At 41.6% G+C, this 24,345-nt stretch overlaps 2 protein-coding genes across 2 annotated transcripts; both read right to left on the bottom strand.

The window, feature by feature from the left end:
- Nucleotides 1–3,430: 3,430 nt before the first annotated feature.
- On the bottom strand, nucleotides 3,431–4,768 carry LOC120930673 (olfactory receptor 472-like). The gene has a single exon (XM_040341848.1). It carries the CDS (start codon nucleotides 4,766–4,768, stop codon nucleotides 3,824–3,826), a length of 945 nt encoding a protein of 314 aa, XP_040197782.1. The 3' UTR covers nucleotides 3,431–3,823.
- An 18,402-nt stretch (nucleotides 4,769–23,170) lies between these two features.
- On the bottom strand, nucleotides 23,171–24,124 carry LOC120930674 (olfactory receptor 10A7-like). Its single transcript, XM_040341849.1, has one exon. It carries the CDS (start codon nucleotides 24,122–24,124, stop codon nucleotides 23,171–23,173), a length of 954 nt encoding a protein of 317 aa, XP_040197783.1.
- Nucleotides 24,125–24,345: the final 221 nt, after the last annotated feature.

Here is a 24,345-nt window from a genome sequence, read left to right on the forward strand (position 1 = left end):
CCGGAGGAGAACACAGAGATGGACCCAGAGGACGAAACCAATCAGGACTGGAGGAGGACCTAGGGAGCACAGAGGAGGACAGCCGGAGGTGATCAGTGTGGCAGTGGGGACAGTTACAAGCATGGAAATCCCTGACAGTGGGGGGAGAGAGAGGAGGAGAAGCAGCTGTCAGGAAAACTATACAGGGACATTGGTGCTTGTAATTGCCCCCATTGCTGCACCCAAGTATTGGGTCAAGCATTGGAGAATTTGCACGAGTACAAGTACTCATGCAAATGCTCAGTATTGGCACCAATACTAGTACTTGTACTAGTACCCAGTCTTTATAGAAGGAGGCAACGGGGGGGGGGGGGGATTAAACAGCAAAACTTGCCTGTAGTTGTTTGGTTTGTAAAAGACACACTTACTTATTTTTCAGACTCTTCCAGTTTTGAACTCCTCCAAGTTAAATAAACAATCCCACCCCCTCAATGGTAATGCAGAACTCCTCAGACTGCAGCAGTTTATTGTTCATTTTGTTGTGGGGACTGGAATATGCACACTACTTACTTTATTAACAGCCAACAATTCAATTCACTCTCAAAATTCAGGGCTGATTTACCTTTAACCCTGTGTCTACCAAGGTACATACCAAGACAACGCTGTATCCTGGCCTAGTCCAACAAGGCCCAGGCCTAGGGCAGCACTTTGCAGGGGGGCAGCACAGAAAGAGTTGAGCCACACTTATGGGCTGGGCTGAGAGGCAAATTAGTCTAGCGCCCTCATAAAGCAGCCGCACTGCTTCCAGCATGCGGGCAGCTGGCATTCCACAACTGTGGGGGGGGGGGGGGCGCTGCTTCTAATTTTGACTGACATATCATCCTGGACCACAAACTTCCTCACTCCTCACTCCTCACTGTGCGATATGTTTTCTGCTGTACCACTGGGGTACCCAGTTAGACTGTCCCACTGAGTGAAGACCACAAAGGCTATGTTTGTGTTATATTGGTTGTTGAATCCATATATGTGCATCAAAGGAGTGACTTTAATATACAGTACAGACCAAAAGTTTGGACACACCTTCTCATTCAAAGAGTTTTCTTTATTTTCATGACTATGAAAATTGTAGATTCACACTGAAGGCATCAAAACTATGAATTAACACAGATTTATACTGGGTAAAGTCTTGCTGGGACTTATGCCGTGTACACACGATCATTTTTCGGCTTGAAAAAAAACGTAATTTTTCAGCATGTCCAAAAAACGAAGTTTTTCCAACTTCATCATTAAAAACAACGTTGCCCACACACCATCGTTTAAAAAAAATGATGAACAAAACGCGGTGACGTACAACACATACGACTGAACTCTAAAGGGGAAGTTCTATTTGCCTTTTGGCTGCTTTAGCTGATTCTGTGTTAGTAAAAGACGATTCGCGCTTTTCTGTCTGTTACAGCGTGATGAATGTGCTTACTCCATTATGAACGGCAGTTTTACCAAAACGAGCGCTCCCGTCTCATAACTTGCTTCTGAGCATGCGTGGGTTTAAAACGTCGTTTTAGCCCACACACGATAATTTTTTACAACCCGAAAAACAACATTTTTTAAAAAGACGTTAAAAAATGGAGCATGTTCGAATTTTGTTTTGTCGTTTTTAAGTCTTATGTTACAGATGTGCAAGAGCATTTTGAGACTTCTCGTCATGTGTTTGAAAAAGTTTCAATGGTTGGAGCATGGTTCTGTGTGCCGTGAGGAGGGCAAGTGTGTCCAGGAAGTATGAGATTAAACTGTTATAAAAGGAACTGGCTAAGTTGTGGCAAGACATGGGTGATATTTTATCATAGAGGTAATCTGTTGCAGGATAGAGAAGGCAAATTTTAGAGTGGTGAAGGTTTTTATAGGTAAATGTTAAGCGGTTGGAAGGAGAGGAGGTGGAAGAGGGTGATAGAGTGATACTAATATGGTAATGATAGGAGAGGGGGGAAATGATTGTTGGAGAGGTTTCAAGGAGAGCATAGGCAGGAGATTGCAAGGTCAAGGGAGCTGCCAACAGGGTGAGCAGAAGCATGTGTCCATTGTTTTAGGTCAAAAGAGGCTGTCAGGATCAACAGCTAAGACCACCAGACACGTAGCTACACAAGGGAACCAAGACCAAATAAAGTATTTATCATTAAAGTGATATTTATTTACAGTGAACACACACCAATAAACATACACAGTAACCAGTGAAAGCATAAACCACTCCAGCAAACATGAACAAGAATAACTAATGAACCTAACTGCTATATATATATATACAATATCTACAACATAAGGGACAAAGGCAACATGGATGCAAGGAAGGGGACACAACTGGGTACAAGGGCATGGAACAAGGCAGGGGGGTGCAGGACAGATCAGGACATTGGAAGGTTCAGGAAAGTTATCAGGCACAAGCTGGTAGCAAAAAGAAAACAACAACAGGCGCCACTTAAAAAAAGACTGTAAACTTTTAATGTATAAACAGCATCAAGTTACTCACATAGAAGTTACTGTATTTAGGCATAAAGATGGGGTCCATAGGACAGTCAGTCTCTTGGCCGTGTTGGTGAAGTTCACTTGTAGCAGCTGCTGTGTGTTGCAGAGATGAATGCAGGTGCTTGTTTTCACAAACAGGAAGTTTCCAGGTAAACTGTGCGGCAGCTAGATAGAGGGCTGAAGCGCACGCTGGGACACAACGGCATACAGAGGGGGGGTGACGTCACAGGATCCAGATTGCAGGATCTGGATCCTGTGACGTCACCCCCCCTCTGTATGCCGTTGTGTCCCAGCGTGCGCCTGTTGTTGTTTTCTTTCTGTTACATGTTTGGAGTTTGGCTTCAGCTCCCTGCACAAGGCTGCCCAAATCCTACAGACTGTCATCTCACTTCAGAGCCTGGTGCTCAAAGGACTTTTTACTTGACATGTGTTATATCTTTTAACTGCAGCGTGCGCCATTACTGTGTATATTTTACAAGCTGGTAGCAAGGAGGCAAGCAGACAGGATAGTGACGCCATGGGGAGAGGGAGGAGCAGCCTTAAATATCCACCTGCTGGAGCCAGGTGTGGTTGATCAGAACCTGCTGGCTTCTGGGAGACACCTGCTGGTGGACACTGGAACTGCAGCCATCTGCAAAGTGAACCCCAGTGCCACCAGCAGGTGAACTCAACTCTGACAGAGGTGGTTGGGCTGAGAAGTTTAGAAGTTACCTGGAGTGTTAAGATTAACAGGGATGTTGACACAACAGAGAATGATTGTGTGAATTTCTAAAGAGAGAAAGTAGGTTAGTCTGGCAGAGAAGTAATCAAGGAAGCTTGATACCCATCCAGAAGGCTGATAAAACACAGCTATTTTTTATAGAAACTGATGAAAATAAATGAATACAGTGAGCCTCAAATGAGGAGAGGCAAATGAGGAACCTGAAAGGTGCTTTGTGAGGATACAGTAGAAGGATTCCAAGTCCACCTCCCTTCCATTCACCAGGTCTGGGAGAGGCAGAGTCAAATTCTTGAAGCCAGGTTTCAGCAACATCAGGTAAGTTATTGAGTTAGTTATAAAAGGGTCAAAAACAGAGGTGAGTTTGTTACAAACAGAACAAGCATTCCAAAGGAAACATTTGAAGGGGAGGCTGGTGTTAGGAAGAGGAGAAAAATAAACTTGATTGTGTGGATTGCTGCCAGAGGATGGGGAGCTCCGGGTGTGGTGGTCAAAGTTAAACGATGGTGGCCCAGGATTTGGGGGATATACTGTATCTCCAGATGTTAGGAGAACCAGGGTGAGGGCAGTAATATTATTAGATTACAGCTTTCACACCTGTAAAAATTATTATAGATGTAAATGCAAAAAGTTGTTGACAATTCTATCTACAACTTGTTTCAAATCCTTATTTCTCAGGCTGTATATAATTGGATTCATCAATGGGGTTACTGCAGTGTAAAGTAATGATAAGAATTTAGTAAAATTTAACAACTGTCCTCTCCTAGGTACCAAATACACAAAAAGTAAGGTACCATAAAACATGGAAACGACAATCAGATGGGAGCTGCATGTTGAGAAAACTTTCTGCCTACCTTTAATAGAGGGGATTTTAAAAATGGTGACTATAATATAAACATATGATACAATGATGATAATAACTGGGATTAAACCAAAAACCACACTTGTTGATATAGCTTCTAGCTGAACAATGGTTGTATCGGAGCAGGAAAGTTTTAAAAGGGGGTCAAGATCACAGAAAAAATGATCGATAATATTGGGGCCACAAAACTGTAATGTTGATATCTCTAACGTATAAATCAATCCAGAAAGAAAACTTAAACTCCAACTTATTATAACTGTTATCCAGCAAAACCGATGACTGATTAACAAAGGATAATGCAATGGTTTACAGATGGCCACATATCTGTCATAAGACATCACTGTTAGCAGAAGACACTCTGAGGTTTCTGAGACAGCAAGGAAAAAAAACTGGGTGAAACAATAAGAAATTGAAATGATGGCATTAGTTTTCTTCAATATAGAATAAAGCATGGTAGGAAGAACATTAGTTGCTAATAAAATATCTGTTACAGAGAGCTGGGAGAGGAAGAAGTACATAGGAGAATGGAGGGATTTGCTGTAGGACACCAATGTGATTATCAGGAGGTTTCCACATATTGTCACACAATAAAACTGAAGAAATACAAAGAATAAAAAAAATGTTACAGCATTTGGAGTCTGAAACCCTAAGAGGTAGATCACATCAATCGTGGTCTTATTTTTCTCCTCCATTATCTGAGCATAGAACATATCTTTTTTTTATATAAAGTTTATTCAGACGATGAAAAGAGTTGAGAGTTGGTGGTGGGGGTAGGAAAAATATAAAGTAGGTTAAAGAAGGGGAACCAAAGAAGGAAAGAAGGGAAGAATAAACTAATAGCTAAAAAGTTACAAATGCATTAAAAAAAATAAAAGCAGCATTAGAAATAAAGGAAGCTTCCACAATTACCAATAAACTCAGCACAATACAGAATTTAATACGCAGTCAAGTGATGACTGAATAGGGTGCAATAATAAAAGAATATTGTAACAGAACCCCAAATGGGACAGAGGTTAAAGCCGTTTAGGATATTCCATTCCCAAACAAAAGGCAGTTACCGACACGCCACAATCCGGCTAACACGACCCATAAGAATTCCCACACAGCTCTGTTTGAGGTTCAACAGGAATAGACCCTTTATTGAGAAATACAGCTTGTATATGCACTTAAGGATACTGTAGTAATCAAATGAACAATGACCCAACTCCACCACAACATCACACAATGTTTACCTAATGAGCCCCAATACACATCATCCTCAATACATCTTTTAACAGCCATCCTGACTCCGACTCCTGACCTAATTTACATGAGCTAATTAACTACATATGATGAATCATACACCTGACCTTTAGGCTGTCTGTTAACTTAAAATACACATTTATCACAGTAGCAGACTTAATTACCACAATAGACAATAGAATGCAATCACACCCCACCTCATCACAGCAAGCTGTATAGTACACTACAGCCAACACACAATATATATATATATATATATATATATATATATATATATATATATATATATATATATATATATATATATATATACAATATATACCACATTAAATCTGACTAGCACTGACCATAGTGGGGTTCTCATTCACCCTGTGCCCCTATTAGAGACACAGGGTGATCTACACATAAGAGGCATTGGGGAAGCTGAAACAGGAATATCTCATACTTTCTAAGAGCTTCTGGGTCCCACGGGCCCTTCCGTTACATCTATGAATGGCTGACAAAATGATTACAGTTTACACCTGATTGTGGAATGATGCTGGGAACTTATTCATTTTAATAAACATTGTAATTGTAGTGTTGTGCCCCACTCATTTACTTCAATGTCGGGTGTATTCTGAGTTGTGATAGCTAAGTAATGCGTACTTTGAAATATGTATTCAGACAGTACAAAGAGAAGCAGTGCTTTACAAAATACTGGTTTCCTTAGATCCCTATTTACAGGTGCAAAACCTTCAATTGCAACTTTTTCACTCCATAACAATCTCAAAAATATCTTCATAAACCTATAAAAAATAAATTAAGTTGGCTGATTTATTTAGATAATAATAATGATAATAATAGTATTGACATCATTCAGCTCACCCATAAACATGTGTCATGTAAATGTTGAATGTTGTGATTACGGAGTATTGTACCTTTTAAAGCTATGCAGAATAAATCATGAGAGCTATAGGGAATATGAAATGCTTACTGATATTGTCATGGGATCTATAATAATTGCTATGAGGGAAAATTATTATTTTTTTAGATTACAGAACCTAAATAGTGTCTTGTGTGTTGTTTTTTATTTTGAATATCTAAAAAGGGGCCTGGTTTGACATTCCCTTCAATCTATCCAATTGCATTTCTTGCCAACATACAATGGATGCATGGCAGTCCATCAGCAGTCCATCATGGCAGTCCATCAGCAGTCCATCATGGCAATCCATCAGCATTCCCTTATTGCTTTCCTGGCCTGTAAAGTTTTGCAATTGTATAAACCAACTTGTGGCCATTGCATTCTTCCCTATGTTCTGAGGCATTAACTGTAGTGGATAATGGTCTTCAACCACTTGCCAATCAGGAGAGGCTCTGTTTGTTCCTGTTGACCACACCTGTAAGGCCTTGTGCATGCGATAGGTTAACCAGAGGACAACGGTCTTAGGTTAACCGCTTAACGACCGCCGCATGTACATATACGTCGACAAAATGGCACGGACAGGCAGAATGACGTGCCCGCACGTCGCTGCCTTTCCGCGGGTCGGGGGTCCGATCGGCTGATAAATGTTATATATGTTTTTGGGGGATATTTATTATAGCAATTTTTTTATAAAATTGACACTCTATTTTTGTTTATAGTGCAAAAAATAAAAACTGCAGAGGTGATCAAATACCACCAAAAGAAAGCTCTATTTGTGGGGAAAAAAGGACGTCAATTTTGTTTGGGAGTCACGTCGCACGACCGCGCAATTGTCAGTTAAAGCGACGCAGTGCCGAATCGCAAAACCTGGCCTGGGCATTTAGCTGCCTAAAGGTCCAGGGCTTAAGTGGTTAACCGATTAAGCTGACTAATGGTCCATCGTGCATACACATCATCAGTTGAAAAAACGATCGTGTCAGAACTTGGTGATGTAAAACACAACGACGTGCTGAAAAAACGAAGATCGATGCTTCCAAGCATGCGTCGACTTGATTCTGAGCATGCGCAGGTTTTTAACCGATGGTTTTGCATACTAACGATCGGTTTTGACCTATAAGTTACCAATCCATAGGTTATATTTTAAAGCAAGTTCTAATTTTTTTAACCTAAGGTTAACCTATCGGGCCTACACCCGATCGGTTTGGACTGATGAAAACGGTCCTTGAGACCGTTGTCCTTTGGTTAACCTATTGTGTGTACAAGGCCTAAGTCTTGGGGGGAACTTCCAGGTTTACAGGGGATCTGGATCTTTCATAAAATTTCAGGCATGAATCAACTCAACCCTTTTGTATCCAGCATTGACGCCAAGAGTTTGCTGAATTTATTGATATGAGAATAGTACTTAACCTTTTGTAAGGATCTTCTTTCTCCAGATATTAGGAGTAGCCGAAGGTCTTATTGACACTTCAGTAACTCATCTAAAATATTTTGGGATGGCGATAGACTATAGCAATCCTCCAAGGTTTTTATTTGCAGAGAGTTTACAGCTTGCGTCCTCCGCCTCCTCTCCCTGGATGCTAACTGAATTAATAGACCTCTGCTAAACATCTTATGGGCGCACTATACATTAAAAACATTAGTATCAGAACTAGGGTTTAGCTGGAAAAAGTCCCATAGTTATGGTCCAATCTTCTCCCATGTGAATTTAAGGGACAAAAAAAGTGTTATTATGCCATAGGATGGCAGGATTAACGTTAAGCTCACCCCTGTGAATTCGGAAATAGTTTTTATGGGCGGAAGGAAAGTGTGTGAAGTCCTTCTCCTAAGGGTTAACACAACTCCAGGCATCGTGCTGTTCTGATTCATGGAGAAATTACTGGATGGATGTTTTCGACTTGAGGGAAGGCATTGAGGTATCTAAAGTAGGATTCACTGTAAGATTGAATTCCCTGAAGGTTACAAGTCTGCCTTGTTTAGTCCTTTTTAATACGCTTGTGAAGCTCACAAAGGAACCTGAGTTGGCCCACATGGTGCATATAAGCTCAATGGGTGCAGAAGAGGCATATAAGTTCACAATACAGTAGTAAAGGATGAAGGTAGCACTGTTTAAGTCACAAGACAGGATTAGATATCTGCCTTTAGTGTCCTGTACCACAGAGTGTAGTTTAAAAGCGACTGACATTTTAACTGCAATCATGACCCCTCTTTTATTCTCTTCTGAATTTGCATAAAAGATTCTTCTTTTCGACGGATATCCAATGAAGGTAACTTTCATCAGTCTTGCCTACACACCATCAGTCAAAAATGTGACGGTGCCAAAACGCGGTGACGTAAAACACTACGACGTGCTGAGAAAAATTAAGTTCAATTCTTCCGAGCATGCGTCGACTGTATTCTGAGCATGCGTGGATTTTTGACCGATGGGCCCACACACGATCGGTTTGTCCGATGAAAACAGTCCATCGGTCTGTTTTCATCGGACAAACCGTTTGTGTGTACAGGGCTTTATGCGTACATTTGGGTGCTCTATGGTTATGAGAATGAGTCTCCTGTATACACGACATCAGCCCACAATTGATTAGCTTCCATTCATAACACTCTTCGCTTTTAGGAACTGTTATAACCATGCACATTTAACAATACTATCTCAAGTGGCATGTCCATATTGCAACAAGTTGGTAAGTATTACCTGAGAAGAGTGCTTCAGAAGGGGCAAGTCAGGATTATCAGATAGGGAGATGGGTTAATGTAGCTAGAGGGAGTGGAAGGGGTGTGCAGAAAGGGAAGGCCAGTCCTGTATTTGTGCATCAAAACAAATTTGCCAATTTGGGTGATGATGTGGAGGTGGCAAACACAGAGGTGGCAGCCCTAGATGTTACTGCTACCCCTAACAGCCGGGAAAGCAACCCATCTAGTAGAGGTGGGGAGGGGAGTGCAGGTACGCCTAGACAGTTGGTGGTAATAGGGGATTCTATAATCAGAAGGACTGATAGAATAATTTGTCGCCAGGATCGCTTCAACCGAATGGTTTGCTGTCTCCCTGGTGCCAGGGTTCGGCATGTGGTGGACCGGGTGGATAAATTACTGGGAGGGGCTGGGCATGACCCAGCTGTCTTGGTCCACGTTGGAACCAATGACAGTATACATGGAAGGTGGAGGCTCCTTAAGAATCAATTTAAAGAACTAGGCTGCAAGATGAAGGGAAGGACCTCCAAGGTGATATTCTCTGAAATATTGCCTGTGCCATGCGCAACACAGGAAAGGCAGGGGGAGATTAGAGAGCTGAATGCATGGCTAAAGACCTGGTGTAGGAAGGAGGGATTTGGGTTTCTAGAGCACTGGGATGACTTTTCATTGGGGTGCAACCTATATGCTAAGGACGGTTTGCACTTGAATGGAAGGGGGTCTGCTGTGCTGGGGGAGAGGTTTATGGGAATGCTGGAGGAGTATTTAAACTAGGATTGAGGGGGGAGGGTGAACTAGAAGTACATAGGGTACACAGGTCAGCTAGGGGTCAGACATTAATGGAGAGTGGAATGGGGATAGATGGGGGGAGGGTCATGGCAGGTGACAAGAAAGTTCCCATGTTGCAAACAGCCATTGGAAATAATAGTGCCATTTGTACTACTATAAATTATATGAAAAACACTAGAGAAAAATGTAACAATACATTTAAGTGTTTGTTCACCAATGCCAGAAGTCTGCCAAGCAAAACAGGTGAGTTGGAAGCTCTGGTGCATGAGGAGAGCTATGATGTAATCGGTATTGCTGAAACTTGGCTTCAATCCTCACATGACTGGGCTATTAATATTCCTGGCTATGCTCTCTTTCGGAAAGACAGGGTAAAAAGGAAAGGTGGAGGGGTCTGTCTCTATGTGAGAAGTGACCTCAAAGCAAGAGTGAAAGAGAACCTGGTTGATGGAGAGTGTGGTGAGGCTGAAGCATTATGGGTGGAACTGCATACAGATGTGCGTAGTTCAAAATTAATCATTGGAGTTTGTTATAAACCACCCAATGTTAATGAGGAGGTGGAGACTCAGCTCCTTGCACAGATGGAAAGGGCTGCAAGGGCTGGGACGGTGATAATAATGGGGGATTTTAACTACCCAGAAATTGACTGGATTAATGGCACTTCTGGGACAGTTAAAGGACAAAAATTTAAAAACCTATTGCAGGACAATTTTATGGTGCAGTTTATTGAGGCCCCAACTAGGAATGATGCTCTGTTGGACCTGATAATCTCAAACCATGCAGAGCTTATTACTAATGTTCAGATAAAGGAACACCTGGGTAGCAGTGATCATAACATGATTTCATTTAATGTTAACTATAAGCAGGAAATACATACAGGAAATATTAAAACACTAAATTTTAAGAGAGCAAATTTTCCAAGGATGAGGGCTGCTCTCCAGGACTTGGACTGGGAGGGACTATTGACACAGATGAACACAGAACAGAAATGGGAATTTTTCAAAAAGACTGTGTGGAACCTCACTGCAAAGTATGTTCCCATGGGCAATAAGTTTAAAAGGCTAAAAATAAAACCTATGTGGCTCACGGGCAAAGTTAAAAAAGCTATAAACAATAAGAAAGTAGCTTTTAAAAAATATAAAAATGAAGGAACACTAGTGTTGTTTAAATGTTACAAAGAATATAACAGGATATGTAAAAAGGAAATCAAGGATGCAAAAATTCAAAATGAACGACAGATTGCAAAAGATAGTAGGACAAACCCCAAAAAATTCTTTAAATATATTAATAGTAAAAAGGTGAAGTCTGAGCATGTAGGCCCCTTACAAAATAATCTAGAGTGGGTGACTGGGGACAAAGAGAAGGCAAATTTATTAAATGCTTTCTACAGCTCTGTGTATACAATGGAGCATGGGGGAGCTCATGTCCAAAATGGGGGTGGGAGTGACACAGCCCCAAATCCACAATGGCTCAAAAGTGATATGGTCCAGAAATATTTAGACAGAATAAAGGTGGATAAAGCACCTGGACCAGATGGCATCCACCCACGGATCCTAGGTGAGTTGAGCTCTGTCATTTCAAAGCCACTGTATCTAATATTTAGGGACTCATTAATGACAGGAATAGTACCACTGGATTGGCGCAGGGCCAATGTGGTGCCCATATTTAAAAAGGGAACAAAGTCTTTACCAAGTAACTATAGACCTGTTAGTCTAACTTCTATAGTTGGGAAGATACTGGAACGTTTAATAAAAGACCACATGGATGAGTTCTTGCAGGAAAAAAACTATTTAAGCAGCAGACAACATGGATTCATGAAAGACAGAAGTTGTCAGACAAACCTGATTTCCTTTTATGAAGAGGTAAGTAAAACCCTGGACAGAGGCGTGGCTGTGGACGTGATATATTTGGATTTTGCAAAAGCGTTCGATACAGTTCCGCACACACGGCTCATGTGTAAGGTAAGGTCTACAGGATTGGATATATCAGTTTGTAAATGGATAGAAAATTGGCTGAAAGCCAGAATTCAGAGAGTCGTGGTTAATGATTCTTACTCTGAATGGTCCAATGTTATCAGTGGTGTACCCCAAGGTTCAGTGCTGGGACCCTTACTTTTCAATATATTTATAAATGATATTGGGTCTGGGATCAAAAGTAACATTTCTGTCTTTGCAGATGACACCAAGCTATGCAGTGGAATAACGTCCTTGCAGGATTTCTCCAATTTACAAGCTGACCTCAATGCTCTGTCCAATTGGGCGACTGAGTGGCAGATGAGGTTTAATGTTGATAAATGTAAAGTTATGCACTTGGGGGCTAAGAATATGCATGCATCATACATACTAGGGGGAGTACAACTGGGGGGATCTGTAGTGGAGAAGGATCTGGGGGTTTTAGTTGATCATAAGCTCAATAATGGCATGCAATGCCAAGCTGCGGTTTCCAAAGCGAGCAAAGTCCTTTCTTGTATTAAGAGAGGTATGGACTCCAGAGACAGAGATATAATTTTGCCACTGTACAAATCATTAGTAAGACCTCATCTGGAATATGCAGTTCAGTTTTGGGCACCAGTTCTCAAAAAGGATATCGGAGAACTGGAGAAAGTGCAGAGAAGAGCAACCAAACTGATAAGAGGCATGGAGGAGCTCAGCTATGAGGAAAGATTAGAGGAACTAAATTTATTCACTCTTGAGAAGAGGAGAATTAGGGGGGATATGATCAACATGTACAAATATATAAGAGGTCCATACAGTGTACTTGGTGTTGAGTTATTCACTTTACGGTCATCACTGAGGACAAGGGGGCACTCTTTACGTCTAGAGGAAAAGAGATTTCACCTCCAAATACGGAAAGGTTTTTTCACAGTAAGAGCTGTGAAAATGTGGAACAGACTCCCTCCAGAGGTGGTTCTGGCCAGCTCAGTAGATTGCTTTAAGAAAGGCCTGGATTCTTTCCTAAATGTACATAAAATAACTGAGTACTAAGATTTGTAGGTAAAGTTGATCCAGGGTAAATCCGATTGCCTCTCGGGGGATCAGGAAGGAATTTTTTCCCCTGCTGTAGCAAATTGGATCATGCTCTGCTGGGGTTTTTTGCCTTCCTCTGGATCAACTGTGGGTATGGAGTTGGGTGTATGGGATTGTATTGTGTTTTTTATTTTGTTTGTTTATTTTTTTGAGGTTGAACTGGATGGACTTGTGTCTTTTTTCAACCTGACTAACTATGTAACTATGTAGCTCAAGGGGTGCAGAAGAGGCAGCCAGAACTTCCTTGTAGGAAGTTTAATGAGTTGTCAGAGTGCAGTGTTAGTAATGGAGGGTTGAAAACCAGGTGTGTTGAATGAAAAGGAAACAGTCAATTACCTATACAGAAAACATTTAGTAAGAACAATGTGAGCAAGCTCACTGAGCAGCATACACTGCACTCAACAGTTGGGGTAGTGACGATCGAGCACAGTCCTCACAACCCAAAAGTGAAAAAGGGTTTAGGGCAGAGAAGCCCACTACATTCTCCCAACTGGGAGATATACGTCCACTGGAGCAGTGATGTCGCGAACCTAAAATTTTTGGTTCGCGAACGGCGAACGCCAACTTCCGCAAAAGTTCGCGAACGGGCGAACCCGGCGAACCGCCATAGACTTCAATGGGCAGGCGAATTTTAAAACCCACAGGGACTCTTTCTGGCCACAGTAGTGATGGAAAAGTTGTTTCAAGGGGACTAACGCCTGGACTGTGGCATGCCGGAGGGGGATCCATGGCAAAACTCCCATGGAAAATTACGTAGTTGTCTCAGAGTCCATTTTTAATCCACAAAGGGCATAAATCACCTAAGATTCATAAATTGTTTGGAATAACATGATTTAAAACATCAGGTATGATGTTGTATCGATCAGGTAGTGTAAGGGTTACACTGGACCACTGGACCCCTTTACATTACACAGCACCTCTGGACCCCTTTACATTACACAGCACTGCACCACTGGACCCCTTTACATTACACAGCACTGCACCACTGGACCTCTTTACATTACACAGCACTGCACCACTGGACCCCTTTACATTACACAGCACTGCACCACTGGACCCCTTTACATTACACAGCACTGCACCACTGGACCCCTTTACATTACACAGCACTGCACCACTGGACCACTTTACATTACACAGCACTGCACCACTGGACCCCTTTACATTACACATCATTGCACCACTGGATCCCTTTATATTACACAGCAGCTTGCACCTCTGGGCCCCTTACATTACACAGCACCCCACAGCTCTGGACCCCTTCACATAGCACCCTGCATCACTGGACCCCTTTACATTACACAGAACTGCACCACTGGACCCCTTTACATTACACAGCACTGCACCACTTGACCCCTTTACATTACACAGCACCTCTGGACCCCTTTACATTACACAGCACTGCACCACTGGACCCCTTTACATTACACAGCACTGCACCACTGGACCTCTTTACATTACACAGCACTGCACCACTGGACCCCTTTACATTACACAGCACTGCACCACTGGACCCCTTTACATTACACATCATTGCACCACTGGACCCCTTTATATTACACAGCAGCTTGCACCACTGGGTCCCTTACATTACACAGCACCCCACAGCTCTGGACCCCTTTACATAGCACCCTGCATCACTGGACCCCTTTACATTACACAGCACTGCACCACTGGACCCCTTTACATTACACAGCACCTCTGGACCCCTTTACATTACACAGCACTGCACCACTGGACCCCTTTACATTACACAGCACTGCACCACTGGACCCCTTTACATTACACAGCACTGCACCACTGGACCCCTTTATATTACACAGCACCCTGCACCTCTAATCTAACTAAACTATACAGTGTATAAATATATGTACAACTCCTGGTGATGTATATATATCCTCTACACACTGTAACATTAACTGACTAGCCTGCCTGCTCTATCTAACTCCAAATAATTACTCTCTCTCTCTCTCTCTCTCTCTCTGTCTCTCTCTGTGTACCACGCAGCACAGATTACAGAGAAAAAAAGAAAAAGCAGACTGATTGATTAGCCCTAACAAGGGCTGTTTGGGGTGCTATTCTAACAGCAGAGATCAGATGAGTCTTTCAGGACTGGAGTACACTGGCCTAAGCTAGCACTTTCCCTATAAAATCAGCAGCAGCAACTCTGTCCCTCCTCTCACTAAGAATGCAAGTTCAGAATGAATCTAAAATGGATGCTGCCCGAGAGGTGGGAGGGTCAGGGAGGGAGGGTATGCTGCTGATTGGCTGGAATGTGTCTGCTGACTGTGAGGTAGAGGGTCAAAGTTTGCTCAATGTTAATTAATAGGAGGCAAATCGAACATCGCATAAGTTCGCCCGCGGCGGCGAACGCGAACAAGCGAAAATCGCTGCGAACTATTCGCCGGCGAACAGTTCTGTACATCTCTACACTGGAGGACTTAGGTTAAGGAAGCCATCAGCATGGGGCAATAAACCCTAGGTTTAAGCTAGGCAGAGACCTCCTTCCACAGAGGTCACTGCATGGGAGGAACCATCTTTGGTCATAAGTAGTTTAGCGGGGTAGCGCCCATTGATATATTAGATGGTGGTTGCACAGGAGTTTAGTAATAGGCATCAGTTGTTTGCATGCTTGAATTGTGTGTTGAGTCAGTGAAGAGGGTAACACCCGTATAGGGGTCTGGTAAAGGAGAGTTTCTTCTTGCAAATTGCATGAGGTCTGCTTAAATGTGAAAAAAAATGAATTTTCGCTATAACGTCCCTGGAGATATTTTCTGGCAGGTGTGAGAGACAAGGGAGACATTGAGCACTGTCCACTACAAGTTTTGTCTCTGGTACAGAAGGGAGCAGGGTAGACATCATTTGTTGAACATAGTGGCAAAGATCCGCTGGGAGGACAGTCTCTGTCACTGCTCTAAATTTCACATTGTTCCGCCTCGATCTGTCCTCCAGCTCCAATTTTATAGCTTTAAGCGTTTTCACTACATCCTCTTGCTCATTATCTGTATCTATCACCACTGGAGGACTTAGGCCCGGTACACACGAGCAAACATGTACGGTGAAACCGGTCCGTCGGAACGTTTTCACCGTACATTCCTGCCAGAGGGCTTCTGTACGATGGTTGTACTAACCATCGTACAGAAGTCCGCGTGTAAACAATACGCAGGGCGTGTCCGCGTCGTCGCCGCGACGATGACGCGGCGATGACGCGGCGATGACGCGGAGACGTGGGTGGGCCTGCCATTGAAAGGCTTCCACGCATGCGTCAAAGTCATTCGACGCATGCGAGGGACGGCGGGCGCTCGGACATGTACGGTAGGTCTGTACTGACGACCGTACATGTCCGAGCGGGCAGGATTCCAGCGGACGGTTTTAAAACACGTCCAGGAATATTTGCCCGCTGGGAAAAGGCCCGGCGGGCAAATGTTTGCTGGAATTCTGCCCGCTCGCGCCCACACACGACCGAACATGTATGCTGAAACTGGCCCGCGGACCAGTTTCAGCATACATGTTTGGTCGTGTGTATGGGGCCTTAGGTTAAAGAAGCCATCAGCAGGGGGCAATAAACCCTAGGTTTAAGCTATTCAGAGACCTCCTTCCACAGAGGTCACTGCATGGGAGGAACCATCTTTGGTCATAAGTAGTTTAGCGGGGTAGCGCCCATTGATATATTAGATGGTGGTTTCTTCTTGCAAATTGCATGAGGTCTGCTTAAATGTGAAAAAAAATTTTTTTTCGCTATAACGTCCCTGGAGATATTTTCTGGCAGGTTTGAGAGACAAGGGAGACATTGAGCACTGTCCACTTCAAGTTTTGTCTCTGGTACAGAAGGGAGCAGGGTAGACATCATTTGTTGAACATAGTGGCAAAGATCCGCTGGGAGGACAGTCTCTGTCACTGCTCTAAATTTCACATTGTTCCGCCTCGATCTGTCCTCCAGCTCCAATTTTATAGTTTTAAGCATTTTCACTACATCCTCTTGCTCATTATCTGTATCTATCAGCTCATTAGGAGCTGTGGTAAAGTTGGACTTGTATGGTCTAGAGCATGGGGTGCTGTGATTTGAGGAGTGGGGATTACCTTTTACAGAAGGTTTTCTCCTCTGTGCCTGCCACAAGGTGTCACACTGCTGTTATATGCCGACGACCCGCCATCTTGGTGGGGAGAAGCTCCATCTGAGGGGAAGAAGTCTGTTAATTTAAGGGGACCATCCCGTTTTTTTGTCTCCCCATCAGTGCTATGGGTGCTAGGGGAGCTTGTACCGCAGTGTGTGATTGTTAGAGGCTTTCTCTGTTGATTTGAGAGTTGCTGTCTGTGAGGCTGGCTCCGCAGCTCTCTCAGACTGCAGCCATCTTCTTGGCAGTTGGCTCCGCTTCCCAGCCCTTTTGTATCCAAAGGGCACAGGCTCAAAGTGGAAATCCAGATGCAGTTAACAGGCTGCATGAGAGGAACTTTTCAGATGCCCACCCCAACACATAGGTCACCCAAAAAAAGATGTTGTGTCTGTGGAAAAAATGGTATAAGGCATAACACCCCTTTTTTGTCCCTCCTGTCCTGACCAACCTGTCCTCTGCATCAAGGACTGCTTCCATTGCTACCACACCATAGTGAACTATTAGTCTAGGTTACAGCACAGCACAATATAGGGGTCCACACAATTCTGCACAAGAAGGGTCTCTAAAGATGTTAGGTAGTCAAGAAACTGTCTATCATATTTTGAAAGACTCTAAAATCAAAGTCTTAAAAGTTACGTTACAAAAAAGTAAAACAAAATAAGAAAAAAAGTTGTTTAATTAAAGTTGTTTTATTAAGTTTACAGTTATATTGTTACTGTGTTTTATTGTTAGCTGTTGTTTGTAGAACTGCTCTCAAAATACACATGGCAGTGCCTGCAGCCCTGAGATTTCTTCATCCACATTGATCAATGTGAATGAAGGAATATGTTAGGTTCTTTTTTTTATTGAGATCACAGTCTAAATGAAAAAAAAAAATGACATGTTTGCCCAACTTTAGAAGAGTGGGGTGGATATGTGGTAGAAGTGAAGCTTCTAATATTGGGCATAAACTTTTTCTGGCAGATTTTTTTTTTATCCACAATGATCAATGTGAATGAAGGAATCTGTAATGCCGCGTACACACGATCGGAATTTACGATGAAAAATTATTTTCCATCGGTGTTTAGAAATATAACATATTTTATTTTTTTCTGATAGAAAAAAAAACAATAGGAAATTCCTATTGTCTGTGTGCAACTCCAACGGAGAAAAAACCCATGCATGCTCAGAATCAAGTCGACGCATGCTCGGAAGCATTGAACTTCATTTTTCTTGGCTTGTCATAGTGTTTTACATTACCGCAGTTTGGACGGTCGGAATTTGGTCTCACAGTGTGTATGCGAGGCAGCTTGAATGGAATTCCGATGAAAAATTCCATCGGATTTTAGGCCATCGGAAATTCCGATTGTGTGTACAGGGCATTAGGTTCATATCATTAGAACATTACATGTTTTCCCAAAATTTGGAGCGTGACATAAACTGTCAGGGGAGTGGCCCATACACCTAATGTTTTTAAAGGCCCTAAAATGTCAGGACAGTTAAAACACCCCCAAATGACACCTTTTTGAAAAGTAGACACCCAAGGTATTTTCTGAGAAACATGTTGAATCCATGGAAGATTGTATTTTTTTGCCACATGTTTTTGGAAAATGCAATATAGCAATATATTTACACAAAGTTGTCACTTTAATGAGATATTTCACACATAAGCCATGGCTTTACCTGGAATCACAGCCCAAAATACATTCTGATACTTCTCCCAAGGATGGGGGAGAGACTTTTTTTCAGCCTAACCACATACAGGGACCCAGAATCCAATAAGCATTGTCAGGTGCCTGTTAATAGATCACACTGGTTCCTTTTGTAGATGATGGGCCACTCCCCTGACACATTTTTGCCGCATACACACGATCAGTTCATCTGAAGAAAACGGTCTGATGGACCATTTTCATCAGACGAACCGATTGTGTGTGGGCCCCATCGGTTTTGTATCCATCAGTCAAAAAACTAGGAACTTGTTTTAAAATTATCTGATGGTTAAAAAACCCGATAGAAAAAAACGATCGTCTGTGGGTACGTCCATCGGTTAAAAATCCACGCATGCTCAGAATCAAGTCGACGCATGCTCGGAAGCATTGAACTTCATTTTTCTCAGCACGTCGTTGTGTTTTACGTCACCGCATTGGACACGATCAGATTTTTAACCGATGGTGTGTAGGCACAACTGATCATCAGTCAGCTTCAACGGATATCTGTTGAAAAAATCCATCAGACCGTTTTCATCAGATGAACTGATCATGTGTACAGGGCGTAAGTCATTGTGACTTTCTCAAAAGGGTAACTAATGCTAATGTATCTTAATACGCTTGTTAAGAAGGCAAATATAATGTGTGCATTGGGGTACAGTGCATTTGCTTTGTGAGTGGTTTTATTTGTCCTTAAGCAATTATTGGATTTTTTTACTACATGCTGTGCAAGTTTCTGAGCTGATCCCGCTGGAGGAGTAACTGGAATAACCTGATATAAGAGGAGTGTGTGACATCTGGTGTTGGAGACTTTATTGGTAGTAAAAAGCAGAGAGAAGATGTGGAACCTGGTGTGTTAAACAACAGCAGCCCTGCTTAAAGGGGGAAGCTTATTAGATCTTACTGCAAAAGTGGAACATATATCTAGGTAAGCAGGTTGTTTGGAAGATGGAGGAGCATGGCACGTGGTGAATTCACTTTATAAAGAGGATTGATTTGTTCTTCTAATGCATGATTCATTGGAAACTATGATAGTTTCGTGGGAAAAAAACACACAAAAGATACACATGGTTTACTGTTTATTTATTAAATATACAGACTAGCATATTCATTTTATATATATATATATATATATATATATATATATATATATATATATATATATATATATATATATATATATATATATATATATATATATATATATATATATATATATATACAGTATTATTTATTGTTATCATAACACTTTGGAGAGCTATATCTCTAAAGTGTATATTTTATTAAGTTATATACAGTATTGTTTTCTGCCCTGCATTTTATAATTTTATACACTTGGTTAGGTATGGGAACAGACAACAGTGATTTAGCTGCAACTAAACTGGTTATTTATTTTAACACTTTTTTGATTTGGTTCCATTTTCCTTGGGTATGCATGGAAGTATTTTGTGTTATAACATTTCAATTTTGTGCTCATTCATTCCAGAGTTGGGCGAACAGTTTGAGACAATCAAAAGTTTGACCCGAACATCACCTGTTTGCCCATTCAGCCAACAACCCCCAAATTTGTGGGGCACTCGGCAACATGGTTGCCCGCTGTGCACCCCACAATGCACTGCATGCTGCACTGTGCATTCTAGGGCCCTAATTGGATGCAGCAATGCACCTGACTTTTGGTCAGGTGCAAGACTTTGCACAATCAGGGCACAAAGTACAGTCAGAGCCATGATTGGACAAAGTCATGATGACTTTGCTCAATCATGGCTCAGTGCTCATAGTTACCCCACACTATAAAAGTTTCCTTCCCACAGGAGCCATTTGCAGTGTGTTGTTGGAGTGGAGATAGATAGATAGATAGATAGATAGATAGATAGATAGATAGATAGATAGAGCAGGGCTCTGTTTGCTACTAGCGAGTTAGTCTGTTATTGTGACTCTGAGTGTGGAGCGTCAGTGTAGTGTTAGTGTAGTCTGAGTAGAGTGTGAGTATAGTGTAGTGTCAGAGTAGTGTTTCAGTGCAGTGTTAGTGTAGTGTGAGTATAGTGTGAGTATAGTGTGAGTATAGTGTAGTATGTGTATAGTGTGAGTATAGTGTAGTCAGCCACAGTTTTTCTGACTGTGGTGTCGGTAGTGTCAGTGCAGTGTTAGTGTAGTTTGAGTATAGTGTGAGTCTAGTGTAGTGTGAGTATAGTGTGAGTATAGTGTAGTATGTGTAAAGTGTAATCCATGCCCCCTTTTTTAAATTGTCAGCCGCCGTTTTTCTGACTGTGATGCTGTTGTTATCCTTTTTTACTTATTTTTTTGTAGTTTTTATATTTCTGTCAGTGACAGTCAACAATTTAAAGTGCACCAAACACCACTCTTCATTGAATAAAGTGCATCCAATTACACATTTCCCAGTATCTTTTAAATTTGGGTAATAACCCCCCATCATATTTGGGAGGCCGACAAGAAGAGGCAGATGTTCCCATGCCACTATGAGGGGGCCAGAATGTCTGTGTTCACAGGCAATGGTGGGCATGGTCAGTCCCCAGGCAGGGCATGTTTTTCTCTGTTTAGTGATTTTGCCCATGCTATCCAGCCACAGCATGCAGAGGAGGTGGTGGACTGCTTACTAAACCATCCTCATCCTACTTATACTCTGTCACCCATGCTGAAACTAGCGCACAGTCCACCGCAACTGCCAGAGTGGCTAAACCTGCCTCCATGTCCACAGCTACTCCTGCCATAGGCCCGACATCATGCATGGAGCATTCAGCTGAATTATTTGAACACAGTGTCAGCCACATTTTTGATGCTGTGGTGTCACCGTCTAGGGAAGATCCCCATAGAGTTATTTTAATAAGCTTCCATTCAGCTCAGTAGCAATTCATACACCCACATTTAAAGGCAAATTATTCAATCCTTCTGGAGTGGACATACTGCTGATGGAACTTTAGAAGACCTCTGCTAATATCTGTGCATATGTGAACAGTATGGTTTTCCACAACTGTAGTTCTACGGTACTCCACACCGCAAATACAATTATTCGAATACTGAAAGCTTTACTGTATATTTATTTATTTGTTTACTTGAGCAAATAACTTTAGAGATTAAAAAATATATTGGAAATGGTCAAACTTACTTTTTGCAGACAATAAATGCTTTCTTTTGAAATGATTGCATCTAGCTACAACTGCCTTTACACTTCACTGGGCCATTTGATTTAACTCATACTTCCTATGTAGAACTAGATAGGTGATACCTGGTTTGTAAACATTCAAATGCATCTCACTTTTTCTCTTAAACATGAACATGGGGCACATTGACTGGGATTTAAGTTTTTTCTAGAAAGTTTGATAATTTTATGACTAAAAAATTACATTTACTGACTATTGAAGGTATCTTAAATCTCAACAAAACCAGTTTGAGTTTTGCCTTGAACACACAATCGGAATTTCCGATGGAAAATGTCAGACAGATTTTTTCATCGGATATTCCGACCATGTGTGTGCCCCATCGGAAATTACGACGGACTTAGAAAGAGAACATGTTCTCTTTTTTTCCTGATAAAAAAATTTCTATCAGAAATTCCGTTCGTCTGTATGAAACTCCGACGGAGAAAAAAACATGCATGCTCAGGGAAGCATTGAACTTACATTTTCTCAGCCCGTCGTAGTGTTGTATGTCACCATGTTTTGGATGGTCAGAATTTGGTGTGACATGGGGAGCGATGGCACCAATATCAGTAGCGTGGCCGAGTTAAGGCTGACAATAATAGAACTCTGTCTGTGTTTCAAGTGAATGCCTTTAGGCAGGAGACAGGTACCAGACAGCTTTAGTGCATTGGCAGTGATTTGAAAAGAAGCACCGTATATTATTTATTATTTATTTATTAAAATTCTTAAAAGTACAAAAAGTACAAAACGCAGTCAGTTACCCGTAGGCCTCGATGCGCCGAGAACAACAATACAGCAACAACCAAAAAAACACACACAGGCAGCGGAACAGATCAAATTTAAAATAGTAGCAGATATTGCCGCGCACTTCCGCGTTCCACGGTGGAACGCACAGGGCGCCGCACGATGACGTCATTGCACGGTGGCCGTAATGCATTCCAGCGCGCAACGCATTACAGATAGAACGGGCGTGAGGACCGTTCTATCCTCACGCCCGTTAAATTCACTTACCTCATCCTTTGATTTTGCTTTTAAATGTCCTTAATTATTTCTTCTGAGAAATCCTCATTTCCTGTTCTTCTGTCTGTAACTCCACACAGTAATGCAAGGCTTTCTCCCTGGTGTGGAGTGTCGTGCTCGCCCCCTCCCTTGGACTACAGGAGAGTCAGGATGCTCCCTACGTTGCAGATAGAGAAAGGAGCTGTGTGTTAGTGGGCATGCTGACTCTCCTCTAGTCCAAGGGAGGGGGCGAGCACGACACTCCACGCCAGGGAGAAAGACTTGCATTACTGTGTGGAGTTACAGACAGAAGAACAGGAAGTGAGGATTTCTCAGAAAAAAATAAGGATATTTAAAAGCAAAATGGAAGGATGAGGTAAGTGAAGGAGGACTGCACTAAGGTAAAGGAAGCTATTTAGGGGAAAAAATTGTACCTTTACAACCCCTTTAATTATTAAATTTGTATCTTTTGTACCTGGTTAAGTAATTGGCAAATTTTAAAAATAATAGGAATGCAACTTCAAAAGGTTATTGGTTATTCTACCTACAACTTCTTTCAAATCCTTATTCCTCAGGCTGTATATAATTGGATTTATCAACGGGGTGACCACAGTGTACAACAATGACATAAATTTGGTAATTTTCAATAACTGTCCTCTTCTAGGTACCAAATACACAAAAAGTAAGGTACCATAAAACATGGAAACAACAATCAGGTGGGAGCTGCATGTTGAGAAAACTTTCTGTCTTCCTGTAATAGAGGGAATTTTAAAAATGGTGACTATAATATAAACATATGACACAATGATGATAATAACTGGAGTGCAAGCAAAAACTACACTTGTTAACGTTGATTGTAGCTGAACAATGGTTGTATCAAAGCAGGAGAGTTTAAGAATTGGGTCAAGATCACAGAAAAAATGATCAATAATATTAGGACTACAAAACTGTAAGTTTGATATCTCTATAGTATAAATCAATCCAACAAGAAAACCTAAAATCCAACTTATTATAACTGTTACACAGCAAAACCAATGACTCATTATCAAAGTATAATGTAATGGTTTACAGATGGCCACATATCTGTCGTAAGACATCACCGTCAGCAGAAGACACTCTGAGGTTTCTGAGACAGCAAAGAAATAAAACTGGGAGATGCAATTAGAAATTGAAATGATGGCATTGTTTTTCTCCAACATAGAATGAAGCATATTAGGAAGAACATCAGTTGCTAAGAGAATATCTGTTAAAGAAAGTTGAGAGAGAAAGATGTACATGGGGGAATGGAGGGATTTGCTGTAAAACACCAATGTGATGATCAGGAGGTTGCCACATATTGTCACATAATATATCAGAAGAAATAAAAAGAATAAAAAAAATGTTAGAGCTTGTGGGGTCTGAAACCCTAGGAGGTGGATCACTGTAATTATGGTCTTATTTTTCTCATTCATTTTCAAAACATAGAATGTTTGCTGTTTGTTGATTCAGGCATTAAAAAGCTTTGAGCTGAAATTGAATTTAGAGTGTAGAAGGAAAAAAAAATATTTAGGTGAAAATAGAGGAGCAAAGGAAAGAAGGGAACAAATAAAATAATTCTTAAACATTTTCAGCAACATTAGCAATAAATAAAGTCCACAATTACCAATAAACTGAACACAATACAGAATTTAAA

This window comes from Rana temporaria, chromosome 3, assembly GCF_905171775.1.
Source record: "Rana temporaria chromosome 3, aRanTem1.1, whole genome shotgun sequence".
NCBI lineage: Eukaryota > Metazoa > Chordata > Amphibia > Anura > Ranidae > Rana > Rana temporaria.

What these genes read in the sequence shown, in the direction of transcription:
- LOC120930673 (XM_040341848.1), bottom strand. Translation starts at nt 4,768, where the DNA reads ATGGAGGAGAAAAATAAGACCACGATTGATGTGATCTACCTCTTAGGG.
- LOC120930674 (XM_040341849.1), bottom strand. Translation starts at nt 24,124, where the DNA reads ATGAATGAGAAAAATAAGACCATAATTACAGTGATCCACCTCCTAGGG.